At 35.3% G+C, this 23,305-nt stretch overlaps 3 protein-coding genes across 3 annotated transcripts; 1 reads left to right on the top strand and 2 right to left on the bottom strand.

Annotated features, from left to right (window-relative positions):
- Window positions 1-3,881: 3,881 nt before the first annotated feature.
- Window positions 3,882-7,259, bottom strand: LOC137617293 (uncharacterized). The gene is made up of 4 exons (XM_068347292.1): window positions 7,179-7,259; window positions 5,807-5,884; window positions 5,559-5,692; window positions 3,882-5,362 (listed from the first exon to the last, which is right to left on the bottom strand). The coding sequence occupies exons 1-4, from the start codon at window positions 7,182-7,184 to the stop codon at window positions 4,015-4,017; spliced, it is 1,566 nt and encodes a 521-aa protein (XP_068203393.1). The 5' UTR covers window positions 7,185-7,259; the 3' UTR covers window positions 3,882-4,014.
- Window positions 7,260-11,816: 4,557 nt separating this feature from the next.
- Window positions 11,817-15,848, bottom strand: LOC137617697 (putative uncharacterized protein DDB_G0286901). Its single transcript, XM_068347696.1, has 4 exons — window positions 15,843-15,848; window positions 14,209-14,286; window positions 13,975-14,114; window positions 11,817-13,704 (listed from the first exon to the last, which is right to left on the bottom strand). The coding sequence occupies exons 1-4, from the start codon at window positions 15,846-15,848 to the stop codon at window positions 11,949-11,951; spliced, it is 1,980 nt and encodes a 659-aa protein (XP_068203797.1). The 3' UTR covers window positions 11,817-11,948.
- Window positions 15,849-19,393: 3,545 nt separating this feature from the next.
- LOC137617696 (putative uncharacterized protein DDB_G0286901) lies at window positions 19,394-22,748 on the top strand. Its single transcript, XM_068347695.1, has 4 exons — window positions 19,394-19,399; window positions 19,911-19,988; window positions 20,110-20,243; window positions 20,961-22,748. Exons 1-4 carry the CDS (start codon window positions 19,394-19,396, stop codon window positions 22,621-22,623), a joined length of 1,881 nt encoding a protein of 626 aa, XP_068203796.1. The 3' UTR covers window positions 22,624-22,748.
- Window positions 22,749-23,305: the final 557 nt, after the last annotated feature.

Here is a 23,305-nt window from a genome sequence, read left to right as displayed (position 1 = left end):
GTTGGCTGACATTAGGGATTATTCTTTTAGTCGCAATTCCTACTTGGTTAAGTGGTTGAGTTTGATGTAGAGTTTTCTTTTTTATTCAATAGTATCGTGATAAGAGGCCAATTGTTATATTGTTATTTTTTGTAGAAATTTGACTTTTTGGCACCATCGTTCAATTAGTTCATTATGCATGTTGCATAAGATTTTTTATAATTCTGACTATCCTTTACATTCAGATTTTCCTAGACAGTTCCATCCTGTTTGTAACACTAGGCATGCAGTTAATTCTAATAGTATTCCCTTCTCTATCATGAGGCTCAATACTACACAGTATTCTAGAAGTTTTGTTCCAGCTGTGACTAAGTTTGGAATGATCTTCCTAATCGGGTAATTGAATCAGTAGAACTTCAAAAGTTCAAACTTGCAGCATGTTTTTTATGTTAAACAGACTGACATAAGTCTTTTTATAGTCTGTATATGAATTATGTGTTTTAATGTTAATGTTTTTTCTTAAATATTCTGTTTTATTTTTTCATTACTTCTTTTATCGTTTACTTATTTCCTTGTTTCCCCTCCTCAATGGGCTATTTTTCCCTGTTGGAGCCCTTGGGCTTATAGCATCTTGCTTTTCTAATTAGGGTTGTAACTTGGCTAGTAATAATAATAATAATAATAATAATAATAATAATAATAATAATAATAATGATAATAGGGTTTGTTTTCTGCAATGTTATTTTGCTTGGTTCCTTTTAATCTGCTCGTTAAGCAAGGAATAGACAATAAAGCAGTGTAAAGCAGTAAATTCGACAGCAATTGACTTCCTTCCATTGCCCACAGAACAAATCTGACTCCTTGGCAGGCTCTTTTTTCGACAATTATATCAAACATGGTACTTAGCATATTCCAAAAGCCTTGCTCATAACTGGCCGTGAAACAACCAGCTCTTGGTCTACGGCCCAAAAGCACCCTGTGATGTAATGGGGACACAAGTGCTCTTTGTCATTTTTGGAGCTAGCAAAGTGCTCGTAACGTAACGCTGTACGCGGCTATTGACCGTGAACAACAAATTGTATGAAATGGTCCACAACTTAGTAAATGCAAGTGACCTGTAACCTCGATGCAAGGTGACTGCAGCTGATTTGTCAGGCATGTTTGGGGGAGACTTTGAGAAGAAAACTGTCGCAACAAAATGTGCATTGGAGGTACACATTCTGGACTCTGGAGCTATGTCCCATATGCTTCTCGTACAAGGTGGCCGTGCATGTGGTGCATGGGTTTAATCGAGCACATTGGAAGTACTACGGTTCTATCTCCAACACTAGGGTTGCCAAATTGCGCTACTTAAAGAGCCTTACGCTACCAAAATTCAAAATCAGCTACTTGCGACTTAATGGAGTCCTTTAAATTCATTTGGGCTATTTTATATAAGCTAATTGGACTACGTCTAATGATAAGGCAGTAATAATATAGTTTGAATGTGAAAGAACAAGTTGAAAATTCAAGTTTATACTGGATAGTATTTTCTTATCATTAATAGCAAGATGAGCTTATCTGAACACATCCATAAAGGTCACTAGATTACACTGGAATGTCTTCTTTCATTTTAACACAGTAAAAGTAAAGGCATCTTATTTCAGTTCAAGTATCATCTGAAGAGATGCCCACCAGAACATTAGCCGGGCAAGCATAAACCCCTAGGCTCCCACTGTGGTGTCCAATCATAGCAGAATCCTCCCCAGTAAACAGCTGGGATTAATCTGCTGACATATGAATGCTAGGTGGATGTGTTACTACTGTACTAGCTAGTAATCTTGATCAGGGCACGTCTATACAGGTCACTATTATCATCTGGTTCCTGGGGATTGCATGTAGATGTATGATGTGAAAGGAAGAGTTTCAGTTCAGAGTGAAAATTATTCACCTTTCAGAAAATTTGTTGCTTTTTAAGGATAAAGTGATTAAGACCTGTTAAAGAAATTTGGTTGATCTGTCTTACTTATGGGTAAATAAAAGAATCTTTGGTGCTCAAAATACTTTCTTTTGAATAAGGAAAAGGAGTAAATTAACACACATAAAACTTGATCGGTCACCAACTATACTGATGTTTTGGAAGTTTGGAAAGCAAGAGTAGCAACTAATAGATGATAAGTTTTTGAGTTTATTTTTTTATATATATATTTATATATATATGTATATATATATATATATATATATATATATATATATATATACATACATACACATATATATCGTCGATCCCTAAGTGCACTACATTGCGTTGACAGCACGTTCAAATCGAGGGTCCTGGAAGTCTTAACATGTTTATGACGTGCTTTCTCTGTACTTTCTCGTGTCTCATAAAATGTGTATAGTGTAATTCCATTTGCTCTGCGTGTGATGCAGTTCCATCTCACTTAAGAAGTACGACTTGTAGGAACGCTGTACGTCTCCATTATTTCATAGCACGACAAAAACAATTCTCGTCTCCCATGTCCCTCACATGTCAACCTTTTGGCCTCCCTCCTTAGTGCAGTTGCAAGTCTAGGATGCAAATTTTTTTCAAACCCTATGATCATCACAATCTAAAAACATATAAACTGAACAAATTCACAGAACGCATGTTGGTTTGTGATCGAGGCTTAAGAATTAATTTGCATTCCTCACTTTTTGGTCAGTATTTTTTTTTTATTCCCAGATATCACTAGATACCATCCACAGTTTCCATTAAGTAGCCATTGATTCCTAAAGAATGCTCCTTCCTGTTTGCTACATAGTGTTAAGAACTTCCCTATAGCTATGTATCTTCCTATAGTGTTCATGCATCTTTTCCAGCTCAATCACATTTTCATTGATTTATTGATTGATTTGAAGTTCTCTGGCATCCTTCACATTTTCATTTTGCCATGCTTGTGTTTTTAGTTAGAATATCTTAGCAAATCCTTTACTTTTACTTATCTGTGAAAAATACATTTCATCACACAGGTCACATTGCTTTGTAGCTTGATTTTTTATTGTGCAGACCCAGGTTAGTCATTAGATGGTATGGTTTTGACTGTGTTCTGTCAAGAAAAATCTGTAAATAACTTCTTGAAATATGAGACCAATACTTCGTACAAGGATGAAATGGAGAGAAGAGGTTTGGTGGAAGAGGATGCCGTTGATGTAAGGCATTGGCGAGGGCGCATCAGGAAACGGACCTCTTAATGTAGGGATAACGTTGGGAAAGAAGACTCCGTACAAGAACTTGTATTTCTGTATTAATCTGGAGATGCTTACTGAGATAGCTGTAGCCCCTCAATATCACACAATAGAAGAGATATTAGCTCAGTGTCTCAGTCTTTCAAAATCTCAAGTATTGTTGTGAAGGTATGAGCATCAGATAACAGAAGAACATGAGAACAAACCCAGTTATTTTCCTTTTTGAATAATCACATTAAAAACAAGTATAATGGATAAGTATCACTAACAGATGTTCTATTATTTTTTATTGTTTTATCTTACAAAGTTTGATTTTTTTCTGTGAGGAGAATTGGTAGAAACTATGAGATTTAAAGTTTATTTCCTGTAATCCAATATTTTAACTCTAAGATTAGTATAGAACAAGTGAATTCCACATTTATTGTCTTGCTTTTGGTCTTAAATTGGCCATTATATTTAGGTAGAGTAGTTTAGTGAATATTTGATATTAACTCTTTAGAATAATTATGCAATCTGCTGTCTGGAAACTTGTTTTTAAGTTAGTAACTTCTCTCATATAGATACACATTGAAAATGCAGTAATACTTATAATGATAATTTACTTAAACCCATTATTTAAGCGGAATTTACCAAGATTTCATTCCACTTTTATCTAAGAAATATCATCACAGGAGTATTAGATATAAAACAAATCATAGTAGTGTATAATTTTATTCGTTACCAAATTAGCAAGTAACAAGTACTTCCTTTATCTGGAATATCCAATATATTAAATTTAAGAGATCACGTTGAAACTGTCCTCATGGTACGTATGTTACCGGAGTTGAATTAGTTATTGAGTACATCAACATTTCTAGCTAACACTACTGCAATACCCTTTTCATTGATGTTACTTTGGAACCTTGAGTTGCCAAATCTGTTAGATTCAGACCCAAAGTTATTCAAATTGGAAACTGCCCCAGATGAAAATTGGTTAAAGTTAGATCCAGATGTCAACCCACCGCTAGTGATTCCTCCTACAGATTGATTGTTGTCTCCAAAGCTTTGCCCTTGGAATACTTGAGACTGGGTGAAATCTTGATTTTGGAAAGATTGTCCATCATTAAACGCTTGCGTTTGGAAATTCTGTCCGGTGGCGAATGATGAATCTCTATTGGAGTCTTGATTGAGGAAGTTTTGAGAAGAGAAGGATCCAGTGGTTTGGGAGTTTTGATTCCTGTTGAAGTCTTGATTTTGGAAACCTTGAAGATTGTTAAGGTTTTGGCTCTGGAAGTTTTGAGAATCGCTAAACCTTACATTTTGGCCTTGAAGACTTGGTCGGCTACTGAAACCTTGACCTTGGTTGTTTTGAGATCCAAAAGATACTTGAGTTTGTGAATTGAAATTTGTGTTTGAGCTAGGGTTCTGGATATTCTGAGTGAACCCTTGAACCTGGAATTCCTGTGTTCCAGCCTGTCCTCTATTTTGGGAACCTTGTGCATTGTTGAATGACTGACTTTGGAATGTCTGTTCCCTGTTTAATCCAGCATTAAATCTCTGATTCTGGGAGCTAATTCCTGCATTCTGGGAGGTACTGAATCCTGCATTCTGGGAAGTTTGGATGCCAGTGAATGGCTGATTTTGGAAACTCTGGGAATCACTGAGTCTTTGTGTTTGAGAGATGGTTATTCCTTGATTCTGGTTCTGTGATGCACCGAAGCCTTGATTTTGATTCAATGAACCGCTGAATCCTTGAGATACAGAACTGCCAGTGCTTCCAAATCTCTGGTTTCCATCTTGGAGGCTGTTAAAAGACTGTTGATTTCTTTGACTGGTGAATCTATCGCGGGAGTTATCGAATCTCTGATTTCCAGCTTGGAAGTTGTTAAGCGACTGTTGATTTCCTTGACTGGTGAATCTGTCTCGGGAGTTATCGAATCTCTGGTTGGCAGCTTGGAAAGTGTTGAATGACTGTTGGTTTCCTTGAGAAGTAGTTGCACCTTGGAAATCCCCAAATTTCTGGTTCCCAGCCTGGAAGCTACTAAATGATTGCTGATTTCCAAAGTTACTGAGGCTGCCTTGAGATGATTCAGATTCCTCGAGGCTGTTTCTGTAATAGGTCCCTACCTCCTCTCCGGGTTCTTCGCTAACGACTGCACGGTAGCCTGACGTACTATCGACGGTATAGCGAGTCACCCTGCAGGTCAAAGGAAAATCAATCTTTTAGTATTTTGATTAGTAGAAAAGGTTAACTCACTTTCATTTACTCAAGGGATTCTATGAAGTCTGAAGTTAGTAGTAGTAGTTCTGTTGACTCTTCACTAATTCTAAAATGGTCATTCATGAGAAGGAGGTGTATCAAAGCAAGATTTACAACATGTACTCTACTATACCTGTACAATCCATTTGGCTGGAGCCACCTGTATTCGCCTTCAGTCACACCAGAGGGAGATACAGTTTCTTTGTGCTCTTTGCGATCACCAGTGCTTCCATCATTCACACCGTAGGCGAAGCTATACGGCATGGGCTGAGAAAAGCGGGTAAAACATTTTAATACGGTATCACTATATCCATACAGAACATTTTTTAAATCAATAACAGATATAAATGTTTTTAGTGAATAATATTAAGTAAATATTACCTGTTGGTTATCGGAATTGAACTGAGGCGCAGCAGCCGCCCAGGCAACAATGCCAAAGAACAAGATCAGCATGTTGGTCTGCGAAAGCAAAGAATCGAATATTATAGTTGTGCTTTGTTCATAAACCTTCACCTTTTAATGTCGTTACCGTTAAAATATTCTATTTTGTTCATTACTTCTTTTGTTGTTTATTTATTTCCTTATTCCCTTTCTCCACTGGGTAATTTTCCCCTGTTGGAGCCCTTGGGCTTATAGCATCCTGCTTTACCATATAATTTCTCAAAAAAATTCAATGCCTCAAAATGAATATATGAAACTGAAAATTCATCATTGTGAATCCGTATTCACTAAAAACAAAAAGAAATAGCAGACTTTATATAAGAAAAATAATTGATCAAAAAAATGAAAATTTCGTAATATCTATTTTTAATTTAAACTCTCAAAATCTTCCAATGCCTCAAAAAATAAACATAATGATAAAATCCTTTTTTGTGTGTTCATATTCCCTAATACATAAGAAATGAATCACTTTATCAAAAAGAATAATAATTGATCGAAAACATTTACAATTTCTTATCGCATTCACTAAAACTATTAAAATTATCACTATACAAAAACAAGACTAATTGATCAGAAAGCTTTTGAAAAATTATCACATTCACAAACAAAAAATATAGATCACCATTTATATATATATAAAAAAAAGATAATCGAATTGATCGAAAATTTTAAAAGAAAATATCCCATTCACAAAAAAATAATAAATATAGATCACTATTTGTAAAAAATAGACTGATCGAAAACTTTATATATTTCAAATTCACTAAAAATAAAAAATGAAATAAATTACTATTTATAAAAAAAAAACTAACAAATCAAACACTTTTTAAAGAAAATCATTTCTAACCTTCATTAACTGACTAAAAACTCTATTGAAAAAAATACCAATTTTTTACCTTCATGATGAAAAAAATATCCCATTCACAAAAAATAATAAATATAGATCACTATTTATAAAAAATAGACTGATCGAAACTATTTATATCAAGTTCACTAAAAATAAATAATGAAATAAATTACTATTTATACAAAAAAAAAAATAAATAAATAAAAAGATAGTTGAATTGATCGGAAACTTTGAAAAAAAAATATCCCATTCACAAAAAAAAAAATAATAAATATAGATCACTATTTATAAAAAATAAATAAACTGATCGAAAACTATTTATATTATCAAATTCACTAAAAATAAATAATGAAATAAATTACTATTTATATAAAAAAAAATACTAAAAAATCAAACACCTTTTAAAGAAAATCATTTCTAACATTCATTAATTGACCAAAAAACTTAAAAAATCCAATTTTTTACCTTCATGATGTACTTAGCAGTCAGACCTGAGAAGCCACTGGTGACTTTCCAGTGGATGAAATCCTTTTTATAGGTCCTGCAGGACTTTCGAGACGTCCTTGAAAGTGTTCTGTGCCTTCGAAATCTCTCCCGCCGGAGTGGTATTACTGACTCGACCTGTCTTGGGCTGTTACTGTGATATGGGATCAGCTGTCAGTCATTTAGAAAGGGAGAAAAATAGGATTGAGTTATTATTATTATTATTTATTTATTTATTTTTTATTATTATTATTATTGTTTTTGTTGTTATTGTTGTTGTTATTATTATTATTATTATTGTTGTTGGTGTTGTTGTTGTTTTTGTTATTGTTATTTTTATTGTCGCTATAATCATTATAATTATTTATGTTGCTGTTATTATTATTATTATTATTATTATTATTTAATATTTTGTGGTTGTCGTTGTTATTATTATTATTATTATTATTTAATATTTTGTGGTTGTCGTTGTTATTATTATTATCATTAATATTATTATTATTATCATTATTGTTGTTGTTGTTGTTGTTGTTGTTGTTATTTTATTATTATCGGAGAAACTTCAGTAAAACATGAGGCTAGTGTGAGAGAGAGAGAGAGAGAGAGAGAGAGAGAGAGAGAGAGAGAGAGAGAGAGAGAGAGAGAGAGATATCAGATAAAATGCAAGACAAATAGAATAGCATTTGTCTTTTTTTCTGTTTTTTATTATCTTTACTGTGCTTATAAACATTTTTTTCTATACATTCATGTACAAAATAATAAAAGATTTCTTTATCTTTTCCTAATCTGGTGTATTTACTGTCTTTATTTGTTTATGTACACACACACATACACATACCGAATGGTCCTAAAGTATGTGCACAGTATGTGGAATGGGACTATGTATCGGTTATAACAAATATGTTCATTATGAATATGTTATTTGTGCTATACTATAGATACTTTTATAACTACAATTATTTAAATTTAACCTGTTTTTCATCTAATTCAGAGAACCCATAATGGCAAATTAAATACTGATTTAACTAGATTGAAGTATATAATAATTAATCCTTTTGTCTGTAGCCTTATTTTTTATAATATTATAACTACAAATATTTAAATTTAACCTGTTTTTTTCATCTAATTCAGAGAACCCTTAATGGCAAATTAAATACTGATTTAACTGAATTGAATTATATAATAGTTAATCATTTTTTGTAGCATAATGCACTTTACCCATTAGAAAATACTTTAGACATCAATACATCTGCTATGATAAGACTATCTGAATATTGGCGTGGCGAGCTTTTATTGAAATAATACATAAAGGACATATGTCTTTATTACATAAACACCAATATTTTGAGGGATATTCGTTTCCAAAATACATTCTTAATTTCCTGATATAATAAAATCACTCAGTACAATACATTTGAAATTATAATAATTTTTGTGTTCGAAAATATAATATTCGTTTTTTATTAATTCATTTTAATTAATGATCACTGCATTGATCTTGTCAATTTTTGAGGAAGATTCGCTTCCAAAATGCCTTTTTAATTTTCTAATATGATAAAATTTCACAATAGATTACCTTTAAAATTATAATAATTTATGTTCGATCATACATTTTAAAAAATTTTAATTCAATTCAGCTGAGTTTTATAATCACTACATTGATCTTGGGAATTTATTTTATAATTTCCGTTATGTTCCATAATACGTTTTTTTTTTTTTTAATTTATTTCCTATGAGAAGTCTCATGTCACTTACCAGTAAGATGGTAGATGTACTTTCCTTAATAACCCTTTTACCCCCAATGCTATTTGGAACGGAAAATGCCTGAAGTTTCTCATAAAGTTATCAAAAATATGCAAAAAAAAATGCAAATAGCAGTTTTTTGCAAGGACGTACCGGTACGTCCATGGCGGTTAAGGGATAAGTTTTGTGAAACGTACCAGTACGTCCATGAGGGTAAAGGGATGAGTTTTGTGAAACGTACCAGTACGTCCATGGGGGTTAAGGGATGAGTTTTGTGAAACGTACCAGTACGTCCATTGGGGTTAAGGGATGAGTTTTGTGAAACGTACCAGTACGTCCATTGGGGGTAGAAGGGTTAATACTCCTCTTCCTATGATATCACAACTCCCATGTCACAGAACATAGATTTGTCATGTACCTCCCATCAAGATTTGAGAGTTTGAAGAGTCACAGTGGAATCCATTGCTTCCAAATTCAGTTGATATGAAGGAATACCCTAAATTATGGGTTCCCAACCTTTTTGCCTAATATTTTTGTTCTTTTGTACCCCTTGGCCATTTATATAGATTCCTGTGTACCCCAAAAATTGAGGATGAAAAAATAGTAATTGAAATTATTCTATCTCATTGTACTTTCCTCTTGGTAATGGTAGAAGAGGCTCTTTAGCTATGGTAAGCAGCTCTTCTAGGAGACGGACATTCCAAAATCAAACCATTGTTCTCTAGTCTAAGGTAGAGCTATAGCCTCTGTACCATGGTCTTCCACTGTCTTGGATTAGAGTTCTCTTACTTGTGCGCACACTCAGGCACACTTTCTCTCTTCTTTCTCTTCCTCTTGTTTTTTTTTACTTTTTAAAGTTTGTGTATGGAAGATATTAATATTTTTACTATTCATAAGATATTTTATATTGTTCATTACTTCTCTTGTAGTTTATTTATTTCCTTATTTCCTCTCCTCACCGGGTTATTTTTCCCTGTTGGAGCCCTTGGGAATATAGCATCCTGCTTTTCCAACGAGGGTTGTAGCTCATTTAAGGAGAGCTATGACAAAGGTTCTCATTTTTCTATTATTCCCTCGTAAATTGCAAACTCTTCTTCCCTTTGACATAGAAAAGCTATCGCTTTGTCAGCAATATCAGTCTTCTAATTATTTCCATTCTTATTAAATGGCCGTAGTATCTCAGACAAGCTTCCTTAGATTTATAGATAACATTATTTATACCCCATATTCTTAAATCTGAGAACATCATAGCCAATCATGCCGCCTCCCTCGTTAACAGTGGTCACAACACATTCCCATAGAATTATTATAAATTAGTATTGTTTGAAATCTGTAGGGGAGACAACATGATTGGCTATGACATCATCAGGGGGCGGGGCTTATTTTGCCCGGAATCTTTGCGGTGACTATAGTAGCGATATTCCAGCAATCCATCTGACCATCCTCATCTCGGTTCCATCCAACCATCCCTCATGCCCAAGTTTCATATGCTAGTTCAGGCCTCATAACTATTTTATAGATCTTAATTTAGAAATTTTAAAGTCATAATGGCACCTTCTTGACTAAAATGATTCCAGTTACCTTTCCGTTTTCTCCACTCTCCTTTCACCCTGTCTCACTGCTTTCTGGGTACTTCCCTCCTCTGTCATTATTGATCCCAAGTAGTTAAGCTCATTGTTCTGTTTTAGCGCTGGGCCATCTTTCACTTGAATGTTTACTTCTTCACCTCCTTCTCTACTTTTATCGTTAGCTCTGTCTTTCCAAGATTCCCCTTCAATTCTTTCCCTTCTAGGGATCCTTTTCCTGTTTTAGATATATATATACTTATATATATATATATATATATATATATATATATATATATATATATATATATATATATGTGTGTGTGTGTGTGTGTGTGTGTGTGTATATATGTATGTGTGAGTATGTGTACATGTGTGTGGGTTCGTGTGTAACCGTTCAAAATTAAACCACTGAGAAGGCAAGTAAAAAATAAAGGACCAATTTTACCAAAATTTACTCAAATCCTGTGTACACTAGCTACCCCTTAAAGTAATTTTCTCTAGACTGGATAGTTCGAGCTTAAAGGTACTGTAAAACACCGATCATAGAGTATAGAATGGATGAATTAATTGTTCAATCGAGTTTCGCTGTTCGTGGTTTGCTTGTAAGATTTTTTTTGCTACACCCCATCCACTTCTCTTCACCCACACCAGAGCTCTCTCTGGCATTCTGTCTTCTGGAACTTTGATCTTTGGCTAATTCTTATTTTGCTTTAACGAAGATGTCATTTTACAAAGTTGTAATAACTCAAAGTAGGTCTTCTGACTTCTCTTCCTTCTGTGAGTGTCTCCCTACTGAATCTGGATTAAGATAGTGAAGATTAAAGGATCTATTACTATGAATCTTTACTCTCTGGTAATGTTTGTCTTCATATTTAGAAAAACAGAGGAGATATGGCAATAGTACAATGCATAACTTAACCCGTATTTGGAATATTCTTGTAATGGTCTTTTACACAATTACAACACTCTCTTTCCTTCCCTTATAAATCACTTCATCTTCATTGAAAATATTGAATTATTGTATATTGTTCAATCCATCTCGGGTTTGTACTGTAAACACATCCTCTACATCTAAAAAAAATCAGAATACAATACTTTGCTGCACCTTCTGGCATCTAATTTAAAAAGATATGTCTAATATTAGTCACCTTGTTATGTCTGTTACCATCATTCATCATGCAGTTTTTGCTACATCACTATATTGACTAACAGCTTCCTACTAATTGGAATTCATTGGTATATAACATTGAGATTTATTTCTGAAACCATATAAAGTACTTGAAGAGGAACATCAAAATAAAAGTCATAGTGGTGTGTCGAATTTTATTCATTGTCAGGCTAGGAAATAATGAATGCTTCCCTTAGCTGGTATTCTAGATTAATTAAAACTAATTGATCAAAATGGAAGTGGTTGCTGAACACAGGACTAGAGAAAGTTCATTCAGTTTCCGAATTTACGGTTATTACCGGCTAACACTACAGAAATGCTCTGCGGGTTATCAAATCCGTTAAGATCAAAACCAGATCTATCTGGATCAGAAGGGACTCTGGATGAGAACTGACTAAATCCGGATCCAGATTCAAGGACAGCGGGGGAGAATTTGTCAATTATTCCTCTAGATGATACCCCACTGACAGGGATTTCTCCAATGGATTGGACATTACCCACAAATCCTTGATTGCGGAAACTTTGAGATCCGGCGAAGTCTCGATTTTGGAAAGTCTGAACGGCATCGGCACCTTGGTTTAGGATGGTTTGTCCATTAACAAGTGATGACTCTCTTCCAGAAGCTTGGTTAAGGAGCCCTCGAGAAAGGGTAGAGCCAGTGCTCAAAGCATTTTGGTTTCTACCTAAGTCTCGGTTTTGGATATTCTGCCGACTGATAAAACTTGGTCTCTGGACGTTTTGAGAGCCAGTAGCCCCTAGATTTTGGCTTCCTTGAAAAGCTTGGACTTCAGAACTAGATACAGGGTTCTGGGAATTGATATTTTTGTTTAAATCAGAATTTTGACTGTTTTGAAAACTTCTAGTTTCTTGATTCTGGAGGAAGTTCTGTTGGTCATCTAGTACTTTGTTTTGGAATGGCTGAGCACCGTTGAATGATTGGCCTTGTAAATTCTGTTCTGTATTAACTCCTTGACTTTGGAAGCTCTGCAAATTGCCAAGTCTAGGATTTTGAGGACTCTTGAGGTTGTTGATGTCTGTGTTCTGGAATCCTTGGGAGCTACGAACACCTTGGGTTTGGAAATTCTGAGGGCTCTTCAAGTCTTGATTTCTAATGCTCTGAGGATTATTCAAAGCTAGTTTTTGGAGATTAACAAGGCCTTGATTCAGGTTCTGGACTTGGTTCTGTGAACCGACAAATCCTTGGTATGCAGAATTTCTTTGGTTTCCAAACCTTTGGTTGTCTGGCTGGAAGTTGTTTGAAGACTGCTGATTTCCTTGACTGTTAAAAACGTCTTGGGAATTTACAAATCTCTTGGTCCCATCCTGGAAGCTCGTTGAAGGCTGTTGATTTCCTTGACTTTTAAAACCACTTCGGGAGCTAACAGATCGTTGGTTTCCCTCTTGGAAGCCAGCTAATGTCTGTTGATTTGCTTGACTTTCAAAACCACCTTGGGAGCTCACCGATCCCTGGTTCCCATCCTGGAAGTCAGCAAATGACTGTTGATTTCCTTGACTTTCAAAACCACCTTGGGAGCTCACAGATCCCTGGTTCCCATCCTGGAAGTCAGTAAATGACTGTTGATTTCCTTGACTTTTAAAACCACCATGGGCGCTCACAGACCTCTGGCTCCCATCCTGGAAGCTAGTAAGTGACTGTGCATTTCCAGAAGTGCCGGCAGTACCTTGGAAGCTTCCAAGTCTCTGGTTTTCATTCTGGAAGCTTCCAAGTCTCTGATTTTCATTCTGGAAACTTCCAAGTCTCTGGTTTCCATTCTGGAAGCTTCCAAGTCTCTGGTTTCCATTCTGGAAGCTTCCAAGTCTCTGGTTTTCATTTTGGAAGCTTCCAAGTCCCTGGTTTCCATTCTGCAAGCTATCAAGAGACTGCTGACTTCCAAAGTTACTAAGGCTGTCCTGTGAAGAGCCAGATCCTTGTAAGCTGTTTGTGTAATATGTCGCAACGTCCTCTCTAGGTTCTTCACTTACAATTGCCTTGTATCCAGATGTATCGTCAACAGTATACCGAGTCACCCTATAAATGAATAAAAGTAATGGTTTTAGTCTTTTCATTTTCAGAGTGACAAATGATATTCAGGTTGATTATAAATCATTATTTTAGTGTTTCAACCTGTGTAATGGGTAAGGCCTTTTTCTCTGTACAACTATTCCCGAAATTTGGTCGATTTATGATAACTCGGTTTCATATTCTATTTCCAAGCAAGCGTTTGATTTCACCAAACCCATGCATTAATTTCGATAAATATTACTTATCTAAAATATATATATAATACTTCTACTGTACCTGTACAGCCCATTTGGTTGGAGCCACCTGTATTCGCCTTCAGTTACACCAGACGGTGAAACAGTTTCCTTGTGCTCTTTACGATCACCTGTGTTTCCAGCATTCACACCATAAGCGAAGCTATATGGTATGGGCTGAAAAGAGAAGAAAAATTAAAACTTTTAAGTAAATACACTCCTAGAATTTGTTATAAGTATAATACGGTTGCATAAAAACGCCACGTTGATGACTTACCTGTTGGTTATTGGTGTCAAACTGTGGAGACGCTACAGCCACAGCAACAACACTAAGCAAGAAAATCATCTTGTTGGTCTGTGAAAGAGATCGCTTTTAAAATATAGAAATATATTCTCATTTTATATCAGTATTCAGAGAACTACTCAAAGTTCAAATGTCTTCATCGGATATTTGATATCATGGTTTCACAAATGAATTTGGAATATGAATATGAGAATTTGAACAGACATTCTAGTACAATATTTAGGTTCATCAAGTCGCTTTGTTATATTTTTTTTAGAAATCTGATTACTATTTTAGGGATTTTCATAAATGTATGAAAATTAAATATAATTCTAATGACTGGTCAGGTTCTGCAAGTAATAGATTCGTAAAGGCTCCCAATTCCTGCCAATGATAAATTCATAAAGGGCCCCAGTTCTTTCCAGTGATTGAATCCTAAATGCCACTCATGTCCTGCGGATGATGTGATCCTAAGGGTTCCTTATGTTCTCCCAATGATAGATTTCTAAAGACCTCTCAGTTCTTGCGAATGATAGATCCCTTAAAGCTCCCCAAGGAAGAGCCAGTGATTGATTCCTAATAGCTCCTCAGGTCCTGCTACTAATAGATTCGTTTTGGTTCCTCAGGTCCTCCCAATGATAGATTCCTAAAGGCTTCCTAGATCTTGCCAATAATAGGATTTTAAAGACTCATCAGATTATGCTAATGGTGGGTTCCTGAAGACCCCTCAGGTCCTGCCAATGATAGATTCCTAAACGCCCCTTGAGTCCTGCCAATGATAGATCCCTGAAAACCCCTCAAACCATGCCAATTATATGTTCCTAAAGACTCCTCATGTTCTCCCAGTGACAGATTCCTAAAGACTCCTCAGGTCCTGTCAACAATAGATTCCTAATGATTCCTCATGCCATGCCAATGATAGAATCCTAAAGATTCCCCAGCTCCTGCCATTGATAGATTCCTAAAGGCCCCCCCCCCAGATCCTACCAATGATAAGACTCCTATTGTCTATTCAGATCTAGTTGTTTTGTCTAGTTTAACTGTGAGGTATCGATTTGTTTTGTGTCTAAAAGTTTACTTCAAGGGTGATATAATTCCTGCTTGTTAATTTCATAATGTTATCTGATTGTTAATGTTTATGACGACGTCATTTAACTTTTATTTTTAGTTAAGTTAATTTGCACCTTCGTCTAACAGTAGAATCTTTTGTGTGCTGTTATATGCCATTACTCAATCCTGAATTGAATTTAAAGCAAAAAAATTTAATTATGCGATGAGTTTATCATTTAATTTCTCTCTTTATTTATTTAGCTTATTTATGTTAGAAGTCAATTAGTAATTAAATCAAAGTACTTCATTCGAGCCAATAAAAAAGTAACTAGATACTCTCCTAGGTGGAATAGTCCCTCCTACTTCATCCTTTCTTTCACTGTTACGTATTTTAAACTCTCTATTTTATTTAAGAAACTTCTACTTCATCCTTTCCTTCACTGTTAACTATTTTAAACCCTTATATTTATAAATAATATATAATTTTTTTTTATCAACCTTCCTTATGGGCTCCCACTTTACAAAAACAAATATAAACCCAAAATTATTTCAGAATTAAATATTTCACTTTTATTTACCTCCATTGTGTTCGTCGATCAACCTGAGAAGACACTGATGTATCCTGCAGTCTACAAACCTCTTTTATAGGACTTAATGTCCCTAGATGTGCTTTCTAGACGCCCTTGAGAGGGCGCTGACTTCAGAATCCTTCCTGCCGGAGTGAGGTTACCAACTCGACCAGTTCTGGGTTGTAACTTAGCTTTTGAAAAGCTGAAAGGCAATTGGGAAATTTTTTTTTGCTTTAGTATTGCTTAGTTATTATTATTATTATTATTATTTTTATTATTATTATTATTATTATTATTATTATTATTGTTGTTGTTGTTGTTGTAGTTGTTATTACTACTACTACTACTACTACTACTACTACTAGCTAAGCTACAACCCTAGTTTTGGAAGAGCAGGATGCTATAAGCCCAAGGTCTCCAACAGGGAAAAATAGCCCAGTGAGGAAAGGAAATAAAAAAAAGTAAACTACAAGACAAGTAATGAACAATTAAAACAAAATATTTTAAAAAGAGTGACAACATTAAAATACATCTTTATTATAAATATTATAAAAAATATATTCATGTCAATCTATTCAACATAAAAACATTCACCGGAAGTTTGATCTTTTGAAGTTCCACAGATTCAATCGCCTGATTAAGAAGATCATTCCATAGTCTGGTCATAGTTGGAATAATAACAACGAGTCAGGTCTTTTATCCATTGTTCAGTGGGATGAGGCACATACTTCCATTTTCCCTTTGCCTACATGAATCTTTTTATAGTTTATATATGACATATCTGTTTTGACGTTGTAACTGTTTTTAGAATGATTTATTGTTAATTTGCTCTCATCGTTTATTTATTTCCTTATTTCCTTTCCTCACTGGGCTATTTTTCCCTATTGGAGCGCTTGGGCTTATAGCATCTTGCTTTTCCAACTAAGGTTGTAGCTTGGCTAGCAATAATAATAATAATAATAATAATAATAATAATAATAATAATAATAATAATAATAATAATAATACACCGAATAGTCTGGCCTATTCTTTACATACTCTCCTCTGTCCTCATACACCTGTCAACACAGATTACCAAATAATTCTTCTTTACTCAAGGGGTTACTGCACTGTAATTGTTCAGTTGCCACTTTCCTCTTGGTAAGGGTAGAAGAGACTTTAGCTATGGTAAGCAGCTCTTCTGGGAGAAGAACACTCCAAAATCAAACCATTGCTCTCTAGTCATGGGTAGTGCCATAGCCTCTGTACCATGGTCTTCCACTGTCTTGGGTTAGAGTTCTCTTACTTGAGGGTACACTCGGGCACACTCTCCTATCTCATTTCTCTTTCTCTTGTTTTGTTAAGTTCTTGTAGATTATATAGGAGATATTTATAGTTTTTACTCTTCTATAATATTGAATTTTCCTTTTTTCCTTTCCTCATTGAGTTATTTTCCCTGTTGGAGCCCTTGGGTTTATAGCATCCTGCTTTTCCAACTAGGGTTGGGGCTTAGCAAGTAATAGTAATAGTATGAAAATCAATTGTGAAAAAAGTAATGATAGTAGAGAGTTTTTTTATGTAAATCTGATGTTTCTTTGAAGCACTAATAATTTCTTCATTTTTCATATATTACTAATATAAAAGAAACATTAATATAATGTAATTAAACTAAAAACAATAACAAATGTGTTACTAAAATTAAGCCAGTAACATATTTGTTATCAAACTTAGAAATGTAACAAAGATGTTATCAATTTCAAAACGATAATAAAGATTATTAAGATTAAAAGCAGTAACATAGATGATGTCAAACCTTCAAGAATGGCATTGGCATTAAACATTATGTGTCTGATTAGATAAATTACAATTAGTATTAAAAACTAAAATGTTAGAAAGATATCATTGAACATTACATAATTAATGAGTTAAATTACAATTAGTATTATCTCCAAAATCAAACCATTATTCTCTAATTTTGGGTAGTGCCATAGCCTCTGTACCATGGTCTTCCACTGTCTCGGGTTAGAGTTCTCTTGCTTGAGGGTACACTCGGGCACACTATTCTATCTTAATTCTCTTCCTCTTGTTTTGTTAAAGTTTTTATAGATTTTATAGGAGATATTTATTTTAATGTTGCTCTTAAAATATTTTATTTTTTTCGTTTCCTTTCCTCACTGAGCTATTTTCCCTGTTGGAGCCCCTGGGCTTATAGCATCCTGCTTTTCCAACTAGGGTTGTAGCTTAACAAATAATAATAATAATAATAATATTATTATTATTATTATTATTATTATTATTATTATTATTATTATTATTATTATTATTATTACTTGCTAAGCTACAACCCTGGTTGGAAATGCAGGATGCTATAAGCCCAGGGGTCACAGCAGGGAAAATAGCTCAGTGAGGAAAGGAAACAAGGAAAAATGAAATATTTTAAGAATAGCAACAACATTAAAATAAATATTTCCTATATAAACTATAAAAATTATAACAAAACAAGAAAGAGAGAAATTAGGTAGAATAGCGTGCCCGAGTGTACCCTCAAGCAAGAGAGTTCTCTTGCTTGAGGGTACACTCGGGCACACTGTTCTATCTAGATTCTTTTCCTATTGTTTTGTTAAAGTTTTTATAGTTTATATAGAAAATAATTATTTTGATGTTGTTACTATTCTTAAAATATTTTATTTTTCCTTATTTCCTTTCCTCACTAGGCTATTTTCCCTGTTGGGGCCCCTGGGCTTATAGCATTCTGCTTTTCCAACTAGGGTTGTAGTTTAGTATTTAATAATAATAATAATAATAATAATAATAGTAATAATAATTAAAATGTTAGAAAGATATAATTCAACATTACTTAAATATCTAGCTAATTAACAACGTAATGTTGTTTAGACAAAGACATTTACGTAATGTTAAATGATATCTTTCTGACATTTTAGTTATTATTATTAGCCTCTTTACCATGGTCTTCCACTGTCTTGGGTTAGAGTTCTCTTGCTTGAGGGTACACTCGGGCACGCTATTCTATCTAATTTCTGTCTTTCTTGTTTTGTTATAATTTTTATAGTTTATATGGGGAATATTTATTTTAATGTTGTTGCTCTTCTTAAAATATTTTATTTTTCCTTGTTTCCTTTTCTCACTGAGCTATTTTCCCTTTCTGGGTTGCTGAGTCCCTTATTAAGCTACAACCCTAGTTGGAAAAGCAGGATGCTATAAGCCCAGGGGCTCCAACAGGGAAAATACCTCAGTGAGGAAAGGAAACGAAAACAATAAAATATTTAAGAGCAACATTAAAATAAATATTTCCTATACTGATTGAATTACTCCCAATCAAGTAGTTAATCAAGTCTTAATGAATGAGACGTCCCTAACCCATAAAACAAACCTGTTTATCCTTTTAAGTGTCATCCTATTAATACCTATCCTACGGTTCTTCGGAACCCCATATCTCAAGGACTTTTTAAGAGCCACTGAGAATTTGAGAAAGTCTCTTCCTGCCTTCGAGTTTCGTATAAAAAGAACCTGGCTGACTGCGGAAGGCATCAGTTAGATCCTGAGTCCCAGTGACATTCACCATGGAGGTAAAGAGGGAAGATTTTGTGGTTTGTTTACATTTTGGATCACTTGTTCGTTTCTGGCTCTGGCTTAGGTTCAGAGTTCACATTGATTCTGATTTAGAATCTTGTTCTCACAGAATTTTGAATTATTTTATTTTTGCTATTATTTTTAATTATTTTTTTCTTAATTATTTAAGTATAATAATTATATTCTCATGGCGTTTAGTGATTCAAATATTAAAATTATGATTATGACGATTCTAAAACATATAATACTAGAAAATTTGTGCTGATATGTCCTCTAGTAACTGAATCTAGTAGATTTTGAAGAATTGATAACAGAAATTATAGCTTAAATAAGTTCAGATCTTCTTTACATCGTATATTCTAAACATAAACTGAAAGACAATACCAATTCATGTAAATAAAATCAACTGAATTAGATTTTTAGATTACATGATGCTCAAGTGAGCTCATTGCAAAAAAACTTCTGTATATCAGGAATTGCTTTCTTAACTCTGCATCTCTTTCACAGATCAAAAATCTTGTTCTGTTATTTGGTCTAGCTGCCCTCACAGCAGCTGCTCCCCAATTTAACTCTGAAGAAGAGCAGGTAATTAAGATTAAAACTATTATGAAGTAGTGTTTACAACTCTGATGATATCAGTAGATATGAGAGTGAACTCAGTATAAAGATTGTACAGCTAAATTATTGTCCACCCATCAATTTCCAGCCGACGCCTTACAGCTACGCCTACGGCGTCAATTCCGGCGACACGGGCGACAACAAAGAACACAAGGTGAAAGTTACTCCATCAGGCGCCATTGAGGGAGAGTACAGGTGGCTCCAACCCAATGGACTCTATAGGTAATAGAACCCATAATAGCTGTAACTTTCTTCATAAATTAGATTTTGTCTGGGTAATATTTGGGTAGAGTTCCACCCAGCCATTACCGCTTGCCAGTACATAGGAGCTTGATGTTTTTCTTTTTTTTTGCGAGCGAAGCAAGCGCACGGTGGAGCAAAAACCATTAGATTTCGGTAATATTTTGATAGAGTCCCTGATGGTTTTTGCTCCACCGTGTGCTTGCTTTGCTCGTGAAAAAAAAGAAAAAATCAAGCTCCTATGTACTGGCAAGCAGCAGGAGTGGCTGGGTGTGACTCTATCAAAATATTACCCTTGTCTGAAACAAGAAATTGTATTCTAGATGAAATAGATATAGTCTTTCCCGCCATTGTTATCCCTACATTGATGGGTCAGTTGCCTGATGCACCCAATCCAATGCCTTCCACCAAAGGCATCCTCTTCCCCCAAATCTCTTCTCTCCATATCGTCCTTCACCTTATCTCGTCATCCAATTCGCTACCTCCCTCTCGATCTTCTCCCCCTAACAGGTACCTCCCAAGCCCATCTCAATCCCTCTCCATCATTCAACCTCAACACGTGCTCACAATATCTTAGTCGTGACGCTTCTATCACCTCTGAATTCTTTACTACGCCTTCCATTCTTGTTATAGATATATAAACAGTAAGCTTCATTAAAATGTGAATGACTGATTTAGGTTATGTTTACCATTTCACAGAGTGACACGATACACTGCCGATAGCGTTTCTGGCTACCGCGCAGTTGTTAGTGAGGAGCCTGGGGATGAGGTTGACACTTATTACAGGAACAGCAGAGAAGAATCAGAACAGCAGAGACTGGCTTTCAGCAGCCAGAGGACCCAACAGTTACAGAGCAGTCTCCAGTCTAGAAATCCGGGATTTCTTAGTTCGCAGAATTTCCAAAATCTAGGCTTGAACTCTCTACAGAATCTGGACCAGGGCTTGAGGGGCACTCAGGATTTCCAAAACCAAGAGCTTAGACGTTTCCAGGATTCCCGAAGCCAAGGATTCAACAGTGACCGTATCTTCCAAAACCAGGGATTCAGAAGGCCTCAAAACTTCCAGGATGCAGAACTCAGTCAAGACAAGGATTCTCAAAGACAATCATTCAACAGTGAGATTAACTTCCAAAACCAAGGTTTTGATAACTCTCAAAATTTTCAAAGTCAGAATTCCAACAGAAACCAAAATACCCAAAGACTGAGCAACACACAAAACTTCCAGGATCAAGTATTGGGCAGAGATCAATCATTCCAAGGTCAATCTTTCAACAGGGAACAGGAGTACCAAAATCAGGACTTCAATAACTTCCAGAATCAAGAATTCAGCAAAAACCAAAATTCCAAGATCACAGGTCCCATTGAATTCAGTACCTCTCAGTTACAAAATGAAGGCCGAAGCCGAAGCCGAAACACCCAGAACCTAGGACTTGCTAGGATCCAAAATTCCCAGAACCAGAGAACCAGTAGCTCTCAGGGTTTCCAAAGCCAGAGATTTGATTCAGGTCAGAATTTCCAAGATGAATCATTCAACCAGGAACAAAATGCTCAAAGACAACAGAGCTTCAGTGGCTCTCAGAACTTCCAGAATCAGGATTCCCGCAACAACGAATTCGAGGGATTCCTTTCCTCAAGAAATGAAGGCTTTAGCCAAGACCAAGATTTTCAAGGACAGTCCTTTGAAAGGGTAAGAGGTTCCCCCAATCTCCAGAGCGAAGAATTCCGCACTAACCAGGATTCCCAGGACCAAGAATTCCGCAATTCTCAAAGACTGAACAACGGTGGACGTAATAGAAACCCAGCTTCCCAAGAATTATTTAATAGCAGACAAAGCTTCCAAAATCAGGAATTTGGTAACGACCAGAATTCCCAGTCTCAAGACTTAGATAGAAACCAGGACTCCCAGCGTCAAGTCTCCAACAATTTCCAGAGATCTCAGAACCAAGGTTTCGTTGAACGCAATTTCCAAAACTCCGCAGCTAGAGGTTTCCAGAGCGATCAGAACAGGAAGTTCAGCAGTTCTAGGAATTTCCAAAACCAAGATCTGAGAAATGAACAGAGATTCCTGAACCAAGACTCAACAGCCTTGAGAAGCTTCCAGAATCAAGGTCTTGATGACAACTCAGAGCTTCAAGAAGGCTTCTCCGCTAATGTTTCTGGCAGACGTGGCTCTGAATTCACTCAAGTAGATTCCAACCGTTTTGATGCTGGAGTCTCTGTTAGCTCTACAGGATCCTCTGCTGGTAATTTTGATTCTTCTCTCGACGCCTCTGAATTTTCCAATGGCAGCGATGAAAAATATGTTGCTGTCGTAGTAACCAGGGGTGACAACGCTAACCAGTTTGACAGACAGTTCAATTAGGTCACTCTAGTCTGTGTATCTTACTTTCACTGTGATCTCATTGGTTTTTAACAAGGATATTTCTTAAGATCTAACTACGATGTATATGTATTTATACCTTGATGTTGAATAAAGAGCGATCTTTCTTATATTTCTCATTAACCCACAAGTTTAATTAGATAGCAGTGATGTAAATAAACTTGTTTATGTAACATGAATGGATATGATAGGTGGAGAACCTCAAGAGGGAGGCAAAGAATTAGATGGCGAGATAAGGTGAATGATGATATGGAGAGAAGAGGTTTGGTGGAAGAGGATGCCTTTGATAGAAGGCATTGGAGAGGGTGCATCAGGCAACCGACCCCTTAATGTAAAGATAACGGTGGGGAAGAAAAGCAAAGGATAAGATAATAATAACTAGCGTTAACTCACAGAAACCTGAAAGAGAAAGAATGAGTAGGAATTTTTCGCTTTAAATTTTTCAGAGTAAATTCATGAAACCTCGGAAATGAATCCGGGATAGAGAATAGGCAAACCACATGCTAAATAGGTTGGCCAAACTAGCCCATGTGTACAGATATTTATGATCACTGCCCTACTTGTACTACTTCAACTAATTAATTGCAGATGAACCCCCATGTGCTGAAAACTTCCAAAGTATTAACAGAAACTTACACCTACCCAAAACACTCATCAGCAGGTT

The sequence above is a fragment of the Palaemon carinicauda genome, chromosome 23 (genome assembly GCF_036898095.1).
Source record: "Palaemon carinicauda isolate YSFRI2023 chromosome 23, ASM3689809v2, whole genome shotgun sequence".
In the NCBI taxonomy this organism is placed as follows: Eukaryota; Metazoa; Arthropoda; class Malacostraca; order Decapoda; family Palaemonidae; genus Palaemon; species Palaemon carinicauda.
This window is presented reverse-complemented; position numbering and strand designations above follow the sequence as displayed.

What these genes read in the sequence shown, in the direction of transcription:
- LOC137617697 (XM_068347696.1), bottom strand. An exon ending in TTGACACCAATAACCAACAG is followed by an intron (nt 14,115 to 14,208) that starts GTAAGTCATCAA and finishes TTTTTCTTCTCT; the next exon opens with TTTCAGCCCATACCATATAG. An exon ending in CAACCAAATGGGCTGTACAG is followed by an intron (nt 13,705 to 13,974) that starts GTACAGTAGAAG and finishes ATTCATTTATAG; the next exon opens with GGTGACTCGGTATACTGTTG.
- LOC137617293 (XM_068347292.1), bottom strand. An exon ending in TCAATTCCGATAACCAACAG is followed by an intron (nt 5,693 to 5,806) that starts GTAATATTTACT and finishes CGCTTTTCTCAG; the next exon opens with CCCATGCCGTATAGCTTCGC. An exon ending in CAGCCAAATGGATTGTACAG is followed by an intron (nt 5,363 to 5,558) that starts GTATAGTAGAGT and finishes TTTGACCTGCAG; the next exon opens with GGTGACTCGCTATACCGTCG.
- LOC137617696 (XM_068347695.1), top strand. An exon ending in TTAACTCTGAAGAAGAGCAG is followed by an intron (nt 19,989 to 20,109) that starts GTAATTAAGATT and finishes ATCAATTTCCAG; the next exon opens with CCGACGCCTTACAGCTACGC. An exon ending in CAACCCAATGGACTCTATAG is followed by an intron (nt 20,244 to 20,960) that starts GTAATAGAACCC and finishes ACCATTTCACAG; the next exon opens with AGTGACACGATACACTGCCG.